Source organism: Cygnus olor, chromosome 6 (genome assembly GCF_009769625.2).
Source record: "Cygnus olor isolate bCygOlo1 chromosome 6, bCygOlo1.pri.v2, whole genome shotgun sequence".
Classification (NCBI taxonomy): domain Eukaryota; kingdom Metazoa; phylum Chordata; class Aves; order Anseriformes; family Anatidae; genus Cygnus; species Cygnus olor.
In genome coordinates this window covers 24612340-24630576 of record NC_049174.1, presented here as the reverse complement: position 1 = coordinate 24630576, position 18237 = coordinate 24612340, and the positions used below count along the sequence as shown (strand labels likewise).

Below are 18237 nucleotides of genomic sequence, written 5' to 3'. Positions count from 1 at the left end.
GCTTGCGGACTCATAAATTTTAGTTTAACATGCAATTCTGCTCTGACAAGTGTCTATATAAAAATAGCACCTTCCTACTGAAATGATCTGCTATCTCTGTGTAATCATATGCAGATCTGATTAATTTGCTGACTAAATTAAGGGGAACAGTTTTGAAAAATGGGTGCCTAAAGTTAGGTACATAGTATAGCTACCTAAATATGCAGGAAGATTTTAAGTGGTACTTAAGTCTTGTCACTTCAAGTTGCCCTCGAAGTAGCTTTTAAAATCAGATTACCTTGCTGAGGCCCTAAGGTGCAGAATGAGATAAGTGGGTTTGAAAATATTGTCTTCATTTTTATTCCTTGTAATCTCTGTTGAAGCTGGAGATATGCAGCAGCTCCAGGAGTGGGCGAGCAGAATTCTTCTCTGTTCCTTTTGCAATTGTACAAGCCAAAAAGATGACAACTTAATTTCTAGATCCCAGCATGGGCTTGTAGACCTGGTAGTTGGAAAAACAAACCAAACATCTTTTTACTTGTAAACTGACTGCATTTGATCTGGAAATCATTGAGCTGCAATAAACATGAACTCCATGATCCTATTTTCATGGAGTCAGTTTTCAGAGTAGAACCACACTTAACAAAACAATCATTATAATTGAACAGCAGTGCTCGTGAAAAGTGCTGGATTGAAAACACTGATGACAGAAGCCTTCTGTTTATCCGTGGAGCAGCAGTGACAGTGGCAGTGTGAGCTCCAACACACTGTTCCTCAAGCAATTGACACGGAGGGACTAGCTGACGTTACAGCTCCAAGTGCTGGGTACGGTGCTCCTGAGCTAGCGTAATGCAAGTGGTTGCACGCCCCTGTTGCTGAGCAGGTTGCTGTGCGTTAGGGCACCTCGTTTTACTGGCACTTCTGTAGCTACACGATTGCTAAAAATATTTTGGAAGCAAAGCAGAGAGGAGGTAGCTTGGTTGCTGTTACTTATTTGGTCTCTGCACACGAGCTCACTGCTGTTTTGTCAATTAATGTCGGCTGTGCAGAGCTTGGACTTTTTTTTCCCATTTTTTTTATGCTGACATCTGTCTGTTGGACATCAAAGTGCAATCTTTCAAAGCCACAAAGTCATATGACTTACCGAACACTTAAGTGACGATCTATACAAATGGAGGCAGCCTTGTTCCTGGAGAAGGCATTCTTCTGACGTGACGTGTTAAAACGGCTCTTTGTATTTGGGCAATAACAAAGGTTCATTTGAGGGTATTAGCTCCCATCAGGGCTTGACCTCTTCATAAAGTATTCTTTAGTGAGGGTTTTAAAGTGGATTTAGAAAGATAATTATTCTTGTCCTCGGGTAGAATCTGGGCAATTTACGTGCTCAGCTGACTTGCCATTTTGGCTTCAATGGATATTTATTCCCATAATGTAGGGTTTCTGTGCATGGTTGTGTGGTGGTGGCTGAGGATGATAGTAATGGTTGGGTTAGCTACGTGCAGACAGAGATACTGCTCAGGGTGACACATCCTTAATTGTCAGTAGTCTTACAGCAGGCAGTGTGCTCAGTACTGTGGCTCTTCAGTGAAGGGGAAGAAGAGTGTATTTATCTCTTTGTTTTGTTCTTTGTGTATGAGTTCACAAAACATTTCCAAAGATGCATTTCATGGCTGTGAGAAGGTTGTTTGTCTATATCACTAAAGCCAGTACACCACGTGGAAAACTGAATTTTGTACCTTTTCTCCTGCATGGTTAATTTCTTTCCATAATATTTCAGTATGTATTTTTTATTCACAAGCATGTTGTTAATGCTTTATCCTGCAGCTTTTATTAGTAGTCAGTCTCATGTATCTTGACTTTCTGCAGTTACTATACTTCTTGCTATAAATGATTATTGTCACATTTGATAGGGCTTCCCAGGAAAGTGGCAAAGAGAGTAGATGTGTTTGCACAGGCTGAATTTTCATCAGATCACCAAATTTAAGCAGACATTGCCAAGAGGATATTTTTCTAGCCCTCTCAGTCCCAGGCAATATCCCCAAACACCCTGCTGGTGAGGACTGGTCCAAATACTGCAGAGGGATCCACTGGACGAGATATAAAACTGATTTGTGGAGCAAAATTGAGCATTTTCTCAGCATATTCAAGGAACAAGAGCTCTGGTTGAAAAGCCATATTTAGCTCCTTTTCCAGCACAGGTTTGTAAATATCAGGTTTTGAAAAGGTTATTATGAATGTCTTGCCTAAAATCCCTGTCCGTGACACCTGCTGTCTGCCATCAGTCAGCTGCTATGAAAAAAGGAGATATCATTACATGTTTGGTTGTCTCAAACTGTAGTTGGTTGTGGCCATTTTAGGTACTTTTGGGCAGAAATTGTTCTCCATGATGTGTTGGTGCAGCCCTACTGCTGACTTGACCCCAAAAGACAGCTGCAGTCAGGACAGGATGCAGATGTAAGATGGATGGAGAGGGCCATCAGCACAACTACTGTTTCCCATGACTGACACACACATGCTGTACCAGCTGGTGGTGGCAGAGGGGTGGAAACACATCTTCTTAATGTACACCTGCTAATATAAATTAATTATTATAATAATGAAGCCAAAGCATGATGAATCTGTTCTCTCCAGCCCATTTTTTATTCTTCTTTTGCTTTGGAAGCAGGTAGAAAAATATAATTATGTTTCTTTCTTTTCCTTTGTGCAGTTAATTTGCCTTTTTTGTTTTGTGATCGTTCCTAATGTTTTATTGACTTCTGACTGTGTCTTGTCATGTGTTCAAAGCTGTATTAGCATGGTAGAGCCTAAGAGTTATTGAACAACCAATATAATGGATAAATCATTCCAACTGTAGAGCTGGATTTTGCAGGAAAAGGTCATGGGAAGCCTGGGTTTACTTATAGGCTGGAAACGTTGACTAGGTCTGTCCTTTTATCAGCAAACCTAGTATGAAAGTAAGGGAAGGTGCTGGTGGGTACATGTTTGTGCTGGAGAGCAGGGACACTGAGCATGAGATGTGCATGCAGGTTGGATTACTGGATGGGGAAAAATAGAAAAATGGATTTTAAATGGGTTATGAAATTGCTGCAGCCAAAGAAGTGAAATCTCACCTGCAGTAGGAGATGTGGGTGAAAGGAGGAACTCTCCTTCCCTCTCATCTTCAACTTACTGAAGGTAATCAATGTCTTTTTGTTGGCTTAGCTGAGTTTGGATTGGGGTCTGCTGCTCAGTACTGTACTCAAGATCCTAAAAGGAAACCTCAAGCTGCAATAGATCAAGTCTGTAATTGACGCATAATTTCACTACCTTTAGGAGACCTCTCAGATGAACTTTGTGGATTATTACCAGTTCTTTGCATGGGGCAGTTTCCTCCTGCCTGGAATTGCTAGTCTTTGCAGAGCATGCTTGTCGGTGAAACTGGAACAGGGGGAGACACCAACCAATAAAATCCCTCTATAAGAAGAGAAGATGTATGTGGGAAAAAGATTTTATATTGCATTCTGTGAAGTTAAAAAATCGTTCCTGAAATATAGCTCTTTGGTCAGCTCTGTTGGAAAAAAAAAAAAAAAAAAAAAAAAAAAAAAAGAGACATTGTCAGGCCCGTGGCTTTTTCTTTTACAACCTGGCAGTGGGCTGGAAAGAGAGGCCTTAAATTATTTCCCTGTGTTTTAGGGATGTTAGTGGGATGGTCATTTGACTCCAGCCGTCGGGCATCTGTAGAGCAGCAGCTTGCACCCTCTGGAGATCAGTCAGATCTCATTAACCTGTAGCCAGTTATTTGTGCCACTCTGAGCTCCACCTTAGTGAAAAGTAGCCAATTTATCGAGTCTAGGTGATAACTGTGTTAGAAATATTTTAGCCCTTTCAATAAAAAAAAGCATGTTTGGGATGAAGAACATGTCTTTGCTAACTCTTGTCATCCAGTCTCACAGTCTAATAGGATATGTGAGATGAGATTAAACGCATATCCTCTGTCTTTGAAGGCTGCCTGATGGCTTTGTGTACCTCTACCTTCTGTTGAGTACCACTGCAGTAAATTTAAGAGGAGTGCTTGTCCAAGAAGACATCCAGGCAGTTAGTGAGGCTTTAATCCCAGTCATCTCTTTATGTGTGTCTTTAGCTGGAATAAAACCAAAAGAAAGCTGCGTTTTCAACCTGCTGGTGATCCTTTCTGATTCAACATTACAATAACATTGCAGATTTTTACCACAAAAATTTCAAGCTCCTTACAGCAGTAAGTTTTAGGGCTATAAACATTTATGGTAGCATGCCAAGGAGATTTGGGCAGAAGTGACCAAACTGGCATTAGAGTGAAACGACTGAAAAAAGAAGTAGGCTAACATTAGATTAAACAGAGGCAGGCAGTAATATAATTGGTGTTTATATATTGAGAGAGAAAGAAAAAATAGGAAGTTAAAAAAAAATGGCTAGGAAGCTTTTAGAAATCAGGGAGGTAATTTGCTTTGCAAAATGATTCCCAGCCCCTTGTGTTTGGCAATTAACACAACAGCGGGCTGGTGAATTTAGCAGCAGTGGGGCTGGGGCTTGGTGGGCTCTGCTCTCATCCCTACATTCCCAGGGGATGCTGAGCCCCCTCTGCCCCCCAGCATCTGGGGGCTCCTGGTCCCATCTGAGGGCAGCGTTACAAGTGGCTGCGCTCCACCGTCGAGGCTGGATGAGGGAGAAAGGGGCAGGTGGAGAGGCAGAAGACGGTGCGCCGACAGCGTGACTCAGCCATCCGTAAAAAGATTTCCATTAATGTTTAATGTGTGTCAAACATGTCAGTGTACCTAAGAGAGGCAGATGAATTATTTAGCTCTGGGAGTGCCATGCCCTCTCCTTCCTGCTGGTGTATGTAAAGCGTTTGCCCTGGTTTTGTTTAGGTTTCGGATGTGGCTGGGGAAGTAAAGCTGATGGCTGTTATACCTCGTGGGTCCCTCGGAGGAGCTGCCGTGGCCACCCTGTACTTCAGTGCTTTGTTAGAGTCAAGCAGCCTGCGAGTGGGATATGCACTGTCATCATTTTGAGGTTGGCTTGAGGAGCAGCAGGTCCTGGGAAACTGAAATGTGGACAAAAGTGCGGGGTGCCAGGGGAGCCCCTGCTCCCCAGGTTGCTGCTTTTGGAGCAGTCTAGCAGGAGAGCAGAGCCCATGAGCATCCCCTGTGCCACCATGGAATCTGCTGCATCGGCCGTTGGCTGGCAGGTTCATCTGTCCCCTCTGTGCCAGCACACCTGGAGATGCACAACCAGAGACAGCATCTTGATTTATCCCTAGGGAAAATTCCCCTTTGAGTTGCAGGTCTCTGCTGTATTTTGTTTCTTCTTTTTTTTTTTTTTTTTTTTTTTTAAATCAGCTTTGCGGAATGACCGTATTGTTGCACACTGAAATCCTAAGCTCTAGCAGAAAGAAAGAAAGAAATACCAAAGGGAATGAGCAAAGGAAGACATGTGTCTGATCAGATGGGATTTGAAGTGAAGTGAGGTGAGACAGAGGGAAAAGAAATCCTAATTAATAGTGAGGTGTTAGTTTGTGAATGCTGGATGAGCCACAATCACATTATGACCATTTTAAAATCCCCCCTGACACTTGCACAAGACACAACTGTCTCTCCAGGGCAGGGATCCTACTGAAGGCAATGGGAACTTTGTCAGCCTGTGCATGCATTAGGACAGGGTACACCAAACCCTGCCAGAAAAAATGCAGAGTGCCCTGCATTCAGAGAGAAAATGTACAGATTGTTTTTAAACACATGGGCAAATGTATTTGGTTAGTTTGTTTGTTTGTTGTTTGTGTTGGTTTTTTGCTGTTGTTGTTGTTTGTTTGTTTGTTTTTTAGTTTTTAGGGAAGTCACAGGCCTTGGGACAAGGTTCTCTACTGGCCTCTAATTAAAGTTGCTTTCTTACTGTCTGGCATGAAATCCCCCTGAGAGGCAGATGTTTGCAAAGCACACTTGAAGCACTGGCATATGGTCCCTTTGTATGGCTGGCGTTTCAGCAAAGTGCCTCCTGAATGTTGTATATAATTAGATATTTTATTTTATTTTTTATCCCAGATAAATTCCGAGCGGCTGGGGACCTCCAGGACCTGAGCAGGGCTTTTGGAGGGACAGATACAGGTTACAGGTGCTGGCTGATGCCCTGCTGCTGCTTTTTGGAAAAAGCCAGTAGACTAAACAAGTGCTGGCTAAAGGAAATTATTCTACCTACCAGTGTTTAATAGAAGATGAGCCCCTGTGTACCCAGCCTCTCAAATTTCACAGAGGACTTGCATCCTTCCTGCAGGAATCCATCAGCAGATTTAAACTTTTTATAGGATTATAAAATTCTGAGGAATGTTTCCATAAGGAATCCAATTGTAATCGAGAGGAAAGTGAAATGTAAAGAAAATTTTCACGCACACTAGCCTGGGTAGAAACCATGGCCATGCTTAAAATGCTACTCCAGATTACAAATGGCCCATAGCTCTTTATTAACGCTGTAAAAGGCTGTTGCATGTGGGTGGTTACTGAAGCATACTGCAATCTACAGGAAGATACTCAATGACTTAAAGCTCAAGGTGCTAAATGTGATTATTTCCCTCTTGGGTAGCAGATCTGTCCCTTGCACGCTTAAGAAATAAAACACAGGATTTTGTGACATAATCTTTTCCATTTCTCTTAACATCTCCCTTTCCTGCCTAGAAAGTTGTGTTCACTGGGGCAAGTATTTCCTACTGTCACTGCCGCATTTTGCCTATTTATAAAAGCAGACTGCAGCAGTTCCCTGTCTCAGAAAGGTTTTTTTGAGACAAAATTAATTCACATTTTTAAGGTACTTTTGAGGTCTGTGGACCTGACTGTACTTTACTAATGTGGGCAGTCATTATCCCCCTTCCACAGCCAGGAAAACCAAAATCTAGCACAGTTAAAACAGCCTGCTCAGGATCACAAAGCAGTTCAGGAGCAGAACCACAAACAGAGCCAAGTCTTTTGACTAACAGTCAGATGTGCTATCCACGGGGCTACCTATAATGTCTAATTATTTTTCTAAGGGTAGGAACTGAAAGATCTCAGCCTGGTTCCAAGTCCTGATGAAAATAAAAAGGAAATGCATAAAAGATTGGCTCACAGTCATTGCATTCTCTTAGCATCCCTGTTATTGTTTGCTTCAAATGAAATGAATAAAATCCCCCCTGGATGGAGATGAAGCTCAGCCTTTGCCACAGATTGTGTGTTAATTTGGTATCCTTCTGATGCTTTGACTAGTTTTGTGTCGTGTATGAGAAGGCAAAGCCTGACTGTTGGCTTAGGTGGGATGCACAGGGTGCAGTGTTTTAGGTTTCAGATGCTAAATTCAGCTTATTAGAGACCACATGTGCACAGAGGCTAATGAGTTTGCATGTTTGCTGCAAGGGGCTGTACCTTTGTTGAAGCCTTGCCTGTTCTTTGGCGTGCTTTCAAGCTGAGGCTACTGTTCAAATGTGTGGACATTCAAAGGCTGTGCTGGGAGGCTCGGTGCTGCCAAGTACCTCGTGGAAGGAATAACAATCTCAGCAATTAGTGAGCTCCCTGAACCCCAGCCCTGCCTTTCCCAACGTTGCAGGCAAGGGAGGGAAGGGGGCTGTGCTCGCAGAGGCTGTCCCTTTGGGAGCATTCGAGCAGTGGGAAATCAGAGGGACCGACTGCCCCATGTAGAGGGGATAGAAAAGCTGCTGGACCTCTGACAAGCACTGGCAAAACTTGGCAGCAGAGGAAGGAAGCTCTTAGCATCACTGCCCAAGAGCTGCGACCAGAAGGATGTTTCAGCGAGTAGTGGTGGTGTATAATTAATAGATGGGAGGACAATATAAGGAAGTGTGGAGAAAATAATGTTGGTCTTGGACTGAGGCTAAGCATTACGTATAAAAACAGCATTCATCTTTTCATTTTAGAATAAATGCAACAATGTAGTGAATATAACTTTTGTCTCAGCTGGGATAACATCTTTGGCATGTGGTGCAGCGGTGTGAGTCTTCTGTGCAGCCCGTCTGTTTGGTTTCCATGGCTCTTGAAACTTTTGGGGAGATCACCTGGAAAGCAAGGCTAAGGCGTAGGTCTGTGTGTCTGTCTGTGCACTACATGTGATGGCATAAAGACATTTACAATACACAAGGCTAACAGGAGTGCTGGAGATCAAATTCAAAGCAGATTTATGGTTGGATCCTCTGTCAGGTAGCTGTTAGGCACTTTCCATGCATGTTTGTCTATAATCCTGTGTTTATATACACTCACACATGCAGAAATAAATAGACTTATTTCAGCATAAGCTTCGATGTTGCGTGGGTCTCCAGTTGTATAGCGGGAGAGCCATCATGTCTATGAAGGTCCCAGGGATTATTTGCATTTCCATTGCAGAGCTGAAAGCCGGCTCCAGTCCTTGCTCTGCATGGGGTGAGGAACACAGCCAACGCCAACTGTGCTTTCCTCGGAAAATACCCGCAATGTCCCCATCAGCGCTTGCTGGCCTCCCCAGCTCAGGGAGCACCATCCTCACCCCCTGCCTACGGTGGCTGGCAGCCCAACCTGCCTCACTCACCCCAGCCCTGCCACACTCTGACCTGCAGGCCCAGCACTATACATGCTTCCTGTGAGGTCAGTATCACTGTCTATCAATTAATAAGGAGAATAATAACCTTTGTTGGTGACGTTTATAGCTCAGTTTATAACTGTGGCCTGCAGCAGGGAAGGCTAGCAGGAGAGCCTCGCAGGCCCCTGGGGAGCTCGGGGCACCAAAACGCCCTTTCTTTGCGTCAGGGATCAGTCTGTCATCCGCAGAGGAGCGACCAGCAGATGCAGAGTGTCCGGGCCCATTTATCTCTGCCAGATGGTGCTAAAATACAAGTCCAGAGCACATGTTGCTTCTATTCAACAAAATGCTCGTGCCATGCTGTGGCCTTTCTGACTGTGAACCAATGAGCCCCTGCCAGGGAAATCCCAGCAGCAAAGCCCCCGGCAGCCCTCGGCTAAGCCACTCTGTGTGCCCTGTGGAGCTCGGAGAAATCCAGCCAGGAAGCCCTGTGGAGATGGACAATAGCATGCAAGAAGGGAAGGAAGGGGTTAAAGGGAGCTTAGCCCAGACAAGAAAAATAAATATTTGAGGGAGAAAAGCAGAAAGAAAGAATAGCAGAGAGAGAAAGGCAGGAGGAGGAAGCAAAAAGTATTAAGACGAGAGAAAGGAGGATGATATTCTTCAGAAAACAAAGGGATGGTTGTGTGAGAAAAGCATTGGGGAAGCACTGGGGAAATGAGGGCTCGGCTCTGCACAAACTTTCTGTCTGACACTGGACAAGTCAATTTTCTCTGTCTCAGTTTGAAAAGGCTACAATGGGAATAATAATGTCTCCTTTGTTCTGCCTCTCTCTGCTCACATCAGACATCCCTTCTGTTTGCACATTGTAGAAAGGCAGGATGCTACTGTACTGTAAATACAAATAAAATCCACTGAGGCTTTGGGAGGGGGGAGGTAAATAGGCTGTGATAAACTTAGGAGATAAGTGCTCTGAAAACCTGAGGGGGGAAAAATGTAAGAAATATGGAAGAGGCCTTTACTCAGGCAAGAAGAAATGAACAATATGGACCAGATTAATCCTACTGTTGCCTCCTGGACTCCAGTGGAGTTCCTCAAGGGATGGGTTCAGCTGAAGGAGTTCAGTTTTGTTTGGTTAAAGAAACTTCATGCCAAAGTTTTTAAATAGTCAAATCTGTTCTGAGAACTATGAGAATGTGGGCTGACTTTCATGAAACGTTGCATGGGACTTGGGATGAACTACTCCCGCTGAAGACATCAGGAGCCAAGTGATTAAGCCCCATGCAGTGCTCTGACAGGAGGCCTTCTTCTTGCCTACGCATACTTTTTTCAGTATAGAAAGTATTTCCATATTTCCAGCAGCTGATCTTTATTTGAAGCCAAGAGCACGCTGCTTTTTTCAGATTGGAGCTAGAGTTTTTCTAGGAAAAGCCACTCTGGAGCAGACCACGGGTTGGTCCATCTAGCCCAAGACAGCGTCGCCAACAGAGGCCACTGACCTCTTCTTAGAGAAAGAAATCCTAAAGCCTGCAGGGCTCCCTCCAGACATAATTTATATTTCATTCCAATAGCTAGAGTCTGGCTTTCACTCCAAAGTCTGTAGGCTTATATTCTTTCCAAAACTCTTGTTTATTTTATTAATCTTTACAGTTCCCTGGAGATATTTGCAGCTTGCAGATCTCTAGGCCTTTGGGAAAGCCCCTTGTGCTGCTGACCTCCACGTCCTATAGCAGCAAGTTCCCCAGGCCAAACGGGGCCTTAGTGTGGGGAAAAAAAAAACAAACCAAACCAAACCCAAACCAAAACAAATTTCCTCTTATCAGTTTCAAGTTTGCTGCCTTTAATGTGGAAATGTGCTTTAAGTTTCCCATCTCACCCAGCTGGCTTCTCATTACAGCATCTCACCTAAAACTGTGAGCTGCTTCTGCTGTGCAGGGAATCCCTGCTAGGAGACGGGCTGTGCATTTGCAGCATTGATCTGCCCTGAAAAGTGACTCAGCCATGCTGAGCATCCAGTTCTTAAATTTTTCAGTGTTTCCAAGTTTCCAAGAATACATTATTCTGTATGCTGCTCCTGCAGGCATGGTATGTTTTCTTCTTGTGTGCCTGGAGTAACAGAGGTTTGTGGATAACCAGAGCATTCCCACCATGTGGATAGCACACTAAGCCAAGGTGTGGCAAAGGAGTGAGGTGCTGCAGGGTGACTGGGACGTGGCACCATGCTCTCTGCACCTCTGTTTCTCTTTTGATAAGGAGGCATTTGCAATGCTGACACTTCTTTGCAGAGCATGGTGAGACTTGCAGGTAGAAGAGCAAGAGGGGCACTGTTGTGTAGACCCAGGCTTATAACGATGGTGAACCAGCAAAAGAGTGCCCAAATGCTCAGATTTCAGCGTGCCCTTCCCTCATCCATCTGTCCTTCTCAGTTCGTCTGCTGCAGAGGGGCTCCAGTCTCACAAGGGTTGGGGGGTGTGTGGGGCAGGGTACAAAGCATGGCATTCATCATCGGCTAGGAAGGCACTGCCTACATGGTTGTGTAACCGGGGCTCTGCGGCAAAATGAGATGGTGCTATGCAGACATGGCTTCGGATCCAGCACGCAAATAAACAAAACGAATGTATTAGAAACAGCTGGGGGTTAGGATGAAAATGAGCATTATTAGGAGTATGCTTATAATAACTCATGAACTGGGGAATGCATCATTGCTGCTTGGGGCCCTCCTGGAGACAGATTTGCCATTGCTTTTGGAGCCCTTATTACAGCCATTGGTTTTCCTGTTCAGGCATCCCTTCCCCCAGCCCTTGCTGAAAAACCTGCCAGCGTGCTCTGAGATGGAGCTGCTGGTGTGTGGCATTCAGCATAAGCTGCAGTGAGCTCTGTGGGCAGCAGCCACAGCCTGGTCTGCAGGTCATGAGCTGTTGCTCAGGTGAGAATGCACATCACCTAGAGCTGGGACCTTGCTTTAGGCACTGCTCTGCCTTTAGGAGTTTCATCCCTCATCCCAAGGGAAGTTTTGCAGTTTTGGGGAGCTTTTGTGGATTTCCTGGCTGGAGGACAGGGCCACGGCTTTCCAGTTCCTTCATCATTTTGGAGTGTGACTGATCTGTCCTGGAGAATACTGAGAAAGGTGAAAACACCTGTTGACAGCACTGTCCCCGTTCATGTCCTTTCTTGCCTCTCCTGCACACGGCCAGGACATCGGGGCTGTTAGCAGCAGGCCCCGTGCCTGCAGCCTGCCCTGCTGCAGCTCAGGAGGTGACCCGTCTTTAAAAGTCATATATCTTTCCCCTGGGCTTGAGGTGCATTGCCTCTGGGAGACGCACAGAGGTAGGAGAGTGTTTCAAGTTGTCCTTGAGCCCTCGGTGTAGCAGTCTACAAACACTTCTTGCTGAGAAGTCTTTATTATATATTTCACATAGCCACCGATTTTTTTTTATTTTATTTTTTTTGTAATGTGTTCACTATGACTTCAGTTATGTAATGTCTACTGCATAGTTAAGTGCCTAAGAATTGACTTTGCTGTTTCCCCGATGAATTTAACACGTATTGGCCAAAACTCAGCTTGCATTGACACTTGCTGATCTTGCAGCTAGGGGGAATTTGGCCCAGTACTCTGCTTCATTGTCTTCGAGCCATCATGATATGTCTAGCATATTGGCTGTTCTGGTTTGCTTCATGGTTGGATGAGATGCATATATACAAATCTGCTTAAATTCAAAATATTACCTTTGGCTGAACGGTTCCTGCTTTTGATGTGAGAGCTAGCCAAAGCCCGGGATCTGTGGGGTTATTCTCGTAAAAAGGACAAGTTAATAGCAAAGACTCATGTCTTTAATTCAGAGTGCATGAAGCCCTGCTTACTTGAACACAGAAAGAATTCGGCAACCAGAACTAAATTCCTCAGTGCTTTTCTGACACAAAGGGCTCTTTAGGGATCTCTCAGGACTGTCCTCCAGTGACTGTTCAAATTGCAGTTACACTAGTTTCTGCTCCTTTTTATATCTCCCTCCAATTTATTAACCTTTCAGAACTTCTGAAGGATGAAGTGGGATGAGTTGATTCTATGTATTTCCTTTTCACAAGCATGTCTCTGTTGATGCTAACGATATTCATTTATCAGCCATAAGGGCCTAGCTCTTGGTGCCGTTATGTAATTTATAGATTTCCTCCAGTCTGATTTTGAGAAACATGGATTGTTGGTGAAGTCTGGAGCAAGGACATGGTCTCTTCTAATGTGGCTTTCCTGTCTGTATCTGTTTTGCAGGTTCATTCCGAAATGATGGCTTAAAAGCTGCTGATGTCCTTCCTATACTAAAGGAGAAAGTGGCCTTCGTGTCAGGTGAGCACACCCCTCCTGGTCCCTCTAGCCCAGCACGAGCGCTGCCTGTCACCCGCTGGTCCTTACAGTGCTGTGCAGGTACAAGGGACCGGTTTCATATTTGGACTTGGTGGTACTTACATTGGCTCTTCTGCCAAGAAAAGGGCTGTATGTGGAACAGGGCCACCCAGTAATACTCAGCAAGTTGGAAACTGGCCCGTGGTGATTTTCTTCCTATTCTGAGAAACAGGTAAATGGGCAGTGCAAGTGGGAAGGAATGTCAGCTCCAGCCCAGACCCGGGCTGTGTCAGGATCCAGGATGGTTCAGGTCAGCAACGCTGCCTTGGGTTCAGGTCAGTGAATATAACTCAGTCCTGTCTGTAGGAAGCACTTGGTCCTGTAAATCACTGGTATTTGGTTTGCAATCCCAATCAATCTGCACTTAAAAGTGCCACTGATGCTACATTTTCATAACTCCAGTGCTCAAAGATCTCCTGCCATCCCATGCAGCGATTTACAGCCTTCGTTCAGGGGATGAATCTCAAGGGCCTGGGGGTGAATGAGGGCTAGACAATATGGAAAACACTTTGAGAATGGCTTAGGTTATATTGTTTCTGGGGTGAATTACAACTTGTCAGGCAAGGGGATGGGTGGGGAGAGAACGTCTGAAGTGATCATAATATTGCATGAAGTTACGAAAATCAGCAGTACAAAAAGAGGGTACTTCCACTGCCAGTGTTTCTGATGAGTGCAAGCCATTCGAGCTGCTTTTGGTGACCTTGCCTGATGCAACAAGAAGGCCAGTATCAAGCAGCCAGCCCACTCTGCCCCTCACCTGCAGTCTTTGCTCTTTGTTTCCGTGATCTCCTCAGTACTGCTGAGCGCAGAGGGCAGGAGAGCAGCAGCGAGGCCATGGGGTGCCTGTGTCCTTCCTCCTCTGCTCTCTGCTGGCTGCTGAGCCAGGCTGGGGGACGCCTGGATAGGAGGAGAAGCCTTCCCCTGGTCTAGCAGCTGGTGCGGGCTGTCCTCCCACTTAGCATCAGTGAAATGGCACAGGAACCAGCAAGGGCTTGGGCAGACGCTTTGTGGCTCTATAAACCCTCAACTTTTTTACCGATGATGTGAAAAATCCAGGACTTGGGAATTTTGTGTGACACCAAATGCACCGTATGACCCACCCAATGCTCTCCCAGCAATTCTCCCTTGCACCACTATTTGCCTCACACTGGTGTCTCATCCTGAATGTCACGAAGTATTTTATGTCCTTATTGTCTTTCACTGCTCTGAAGAGGGGAACATAGTCATAAAAAGGCAGTGTACTTGCAGACTTGTTGGTGATATGAAGCTGAACTGGGTGCTCTGGGGAAGCAAAAAGGAGGAATTTATGCAGGGACTGTACTGGAATTTAGTTCTTGGCTCCTGCTGTTGCTTCACATGGAAATGACCATGGGATCATTTGGTAATGCATGGAATATTTAATAACAACAACTTGTCTGGACTGTTTATATAGCCCCTTTCCTAACCATGCCTGGGTTCAGCTCGCAGCCAGAGGGTCTCACACCAAATCATCAGCTCCTGTTGATGCTGTCCCGGGCCAAGCTTGCCCTGGTGGGGTTGAACAAATGAGAGGTGCCAGCACACCCCCAGGGGTTTCTCACCATGATCTGCTGTGGGCAGGGGATGGCTTGTTCCTTGTAGACTCACCACTCTTCAGACTCATCTCTGCTCAAAATGTTCCTGTTCCTGACCCAGCTCACTAGATAGCAGTCCCAGGATTTCCACCTCCTTTCCATGGTCTCCAAATGCAATGGCTATGGGAACAAGTGTCTGAGCCTTTGTAGATAAAATGTGCTGAGGCTCTGGTGCCTTATTACAATAGCCCCAGCATCACCCTCCAGCCCAGAGTTTAAGAACTGCTCCAGCTTTCCCAGGGTTGTTGTAATAAAGCAGATGAAGAAAAGGATTTGACAGCTTCAACTGAAGGCTAGGTTCTTTTTAATTAAAATGGAGTAACTTCCTAGAGTGTGCTTTCAGCACAGAAGAGAAAGTGTTTGCCAAAAAAAAGAAAAATCAAATTGCTGAACTTTGTGAGGATATATATATGTATTTGAGTTCGAGCTGTAGTTAACACTGAGTCTGTGAGCACATTGCATTTGCAATCAGGCTTCCTCGAGGAAAAGGAGAGTTTTATTGAGTCTTGTCAGAGTTTATACTACAGTTAATTTTAACGGTAACAGTACAGTAAGGATGTCAAGTGGGTTCATCTTGTCCTTACACCAGCAGAATTTATCAGCACACAAAAAAAAAATCTGTTGAACATCTCAGTTACACACTTTCTCCTTTTCTCATCTGCTCCAGCTACACCACCTTGTCTTTTCAACCATGCCTTGACAGGACGGCTGCAAGAACAAACAAGCTCCTTGCGGCAGGGGCTGTGCCGTTCTGTGTTTCAGTGCTGTGGATGCTCCACACCTCGACCACACAGAGCAGTGTGGAGAACGGGCTGGACACCGGCTGCTGCCTGCCCACACCGCCGTGTAATCTCAGAGGCACGCTTAGGCTTTCAGAAGTGCACTTAATTTCAGAGTTGCAACACAGCTGTAGCTAGCTGGGCACAGATTCACACAGCCTGAATGCCGCCTGGGGCTTTGTGCCTGGCGCTTCCTGTGGTTTTATTCCTGCAACTGCTTCTTGATTTCTTTCAGTGACCTTGTTTATAAGCTGGACTGAACCCCCCAAGCAAAGTTCATATATGTGTGTATCTAAACAGCACCTGAAAACCCCATGCCATCTCTCATAAGCAAGGAGATAGCCTGAGCAGTGGCAGCATCCCGGCCATCGCAGCCTGATTGCTCCCATCGCTGACCTCGCTGAGGCAGATTCAGCCGGAGCTGGGAGGGAGGCTTTGGCCGCCTGCTTGTTGCCTAAACCCTGATAAAATCTTGGCTTTGCCTGGGTGGTTCACAGTGTTGTTTCCAGCAATGGAAAGGCTTTGGGAACCATTAGGGAGCGAGCTTCAAGCCAAAGGCTGATTTTTATATTCTGAGGAGGAGATGAGCACAGAGGAAAGGAAATAAAACAGGTTGTAGATTATTTCGGTTTTTTTTTTTTTGTGAGAGGCAGTGAAAGTGATATTTTGGAAGCTGTGGCTATAGCCTTTCCTGGGAAATGCAGATGCTGCTTTGGAAGGGTGGTTTAACTTCAGACGTCGTTCAGCTGCTTGATTATAGTCATAGGAGATTTTCTATTGATCAGGGCAGTACAGAAGGAAGTGGATGAGGCTCTTGGGAGAGGGAGTGGAGCATGTTGCCATGTTGCCTTCCTGCACATGGAGCTTTTCACACACATGGCTATGAAAACCTTTTTAGCTGACTAGTATAGTGGGTGTTGCTGAAACCATTTGCCCTTTCCCCACACCCCACCCAGAAGAGTTTTGCAGGATCCCTCCTAACACTTCCCGTTCCCTATGGGACTCTTAAGACCCACAGCAAGTAGGCTCCCGCCTGCTATCCAGGTGCCTTCTGCTCCTCTGCCGAGGCAGGAGCACCAAGGAGGAGGTGGCCAGGTTGCTGAGAGGCTGTTTGAGCAAGGAGGAGTCAACAGCAAAAGGTAGAATGGTATCATAATTTGGTGATTTACAGGGGCACAGTGACCTCTGAGCCTGACTGAGAGCCTGAAGGGAAAACACAGAGATTTCCCAAAAGGTCTTTCAGAGGAAGAAGCTCAGTGTAAATAGACCAGATGAAACTTTGCAATTAGGTCTCACTAAATTTAGGCTGGCAAGACGAATCCAAGAGGAAGGCTTACAGGTTGTTTGGCTTCTGAGACTGGAATCTGGGAAAAAAAAAATTGCTCCAGGGTATGAACTGTTAGGGGGAAGAGACTGACCTTCCCAAAATCTATGGGTCTGAAGTCACCCCAGGTCACTACACACCAGAGATATGTGGGACCACGTGTGCAGGAGCATGTTTTGCTTTCTGTGCGACGGATGTGTTTCACTCTTCAAAGAACGGGTTGAAATGAGATTCCCAAGGCCCCCCAGGTGCTGGAAGAGTTCAGGTCCAGATTTCAGGAGGTCTCCAACACAGATTTGTGGACACTGGAATTTGTATTGGATAGGGAATAGAACTAACCAAAATATTTAATTTTTCAATGATGTAAACATTTTGTATTTGCACAAAAAGTTTTGATTCCAATTTCAAAAGTTTCTATTCTCTTCCTCTATAATGGAAATTTCAAGTGAAACATCAACAATTCTTCTACATTTTGTTAGAGAGAAGTGTCTTCTTGTTTATACCATTCCCTGATGTAGTTTGAAATCTACGGAAATTCCAAAAAGAAGAAATATGCTATCAGAAAAATATAACATTGCTTAACTATTGAATTTTCATAGTGGTTTTAGTCCATCATCCTTTCATCTAGAATTTACTGCTGCATTGATGCACATTCTTCTTTGAAGAAGAAAAAGAGGAAGTTTAGACTGCAAAGTTTCCAGGTCTTTTGATGAGGTCTGACCCCGTTTTTCTGTTTTGTTTGGTCTCGTTTTGTTTCTTTTGCCTTGTAAGATTGCTAGATCATTTGTGAGGATACAGAAGAACCTTTACCTATAGTGTTTGTTTAGATATCCTCATCAGGACTCTAAGGTCAGAGCAGAAATCAAAACATTCTCTGGGATATCCAGTTTCACTTACAGGTAGTGATGATACACAGCTAAAGCATTGTTAGGGTGCTGAATCAGTTGCTGTATTTCTTTCCATATGTTTTAACCGTAGCCATGGACTAAATTAAAGAATTTCTGTGGAGAGTGCCTAGTGACTGCCATCACTTACCGTCCTGGGTCTTGGACACCAGCAGCTTGCCAAGATCCACCACCATCTCCCTCCAGCAATGAGACTTCCCCTTTGTGTGCTTCCTTAATTAGCAGGTGTGAGAGTGGGGATGCTACCTATGATGCCTTGTGCAGACAAAAAGGTTCAAGTGCCTTACAAAACTAGGTAAAAAAACGAACCCAGTAAACATTTTTGTCTGAAAGGACTCAGAAGAACTTGTGGGATGTAAATGAAACTGTGGGTGCCATCCAAGCACGCAGAGCTCCTGACCGCCTCCGGGAAAAGCCTTCGGAGCCCACGGGTCAGTGGGTCTCTGCATCCAGTCACACGGGTTTAGCTTTCAAATTAATGATAGAGACTTTCAAAATAACAATAAGAGGAAGGAACTGAGCCTGTGAAGCAAGACGTTCTGTATACATCCCATCCTGTTCCAGCTTACAGGGTTTTCTAGTCCTTAAAGACACAGGGAGCTCCATATGTATCTCAGCAAAGGTCTCTGCTTCATTTACACAGGCAGGTAAGAGTTGTCCTTGTACAGAAATGCAACCTGGGAGCTTATAAATCAGT

The 18237-nt window shown here is 45.0% G+C and overlaps 1 protein-coding gene across 1 annotated transcript in view; it reads left to right on the top strand.

The window, feature by feature from the left end:
• The window catches only part of KALRN (kalirin RhoGEF kinase), a 500534-nt gene that overhangs the window by 144496 nt on the left and 337801 nt on the right, over window positions 1-18237 (top strand). The window contains 1 exon segment of the mRNA XM_040562309.1: window positions 12788-12862. Coding sequence (XP_040418243.1) covers window positions 12788-12862 — 75 coding nt within the window.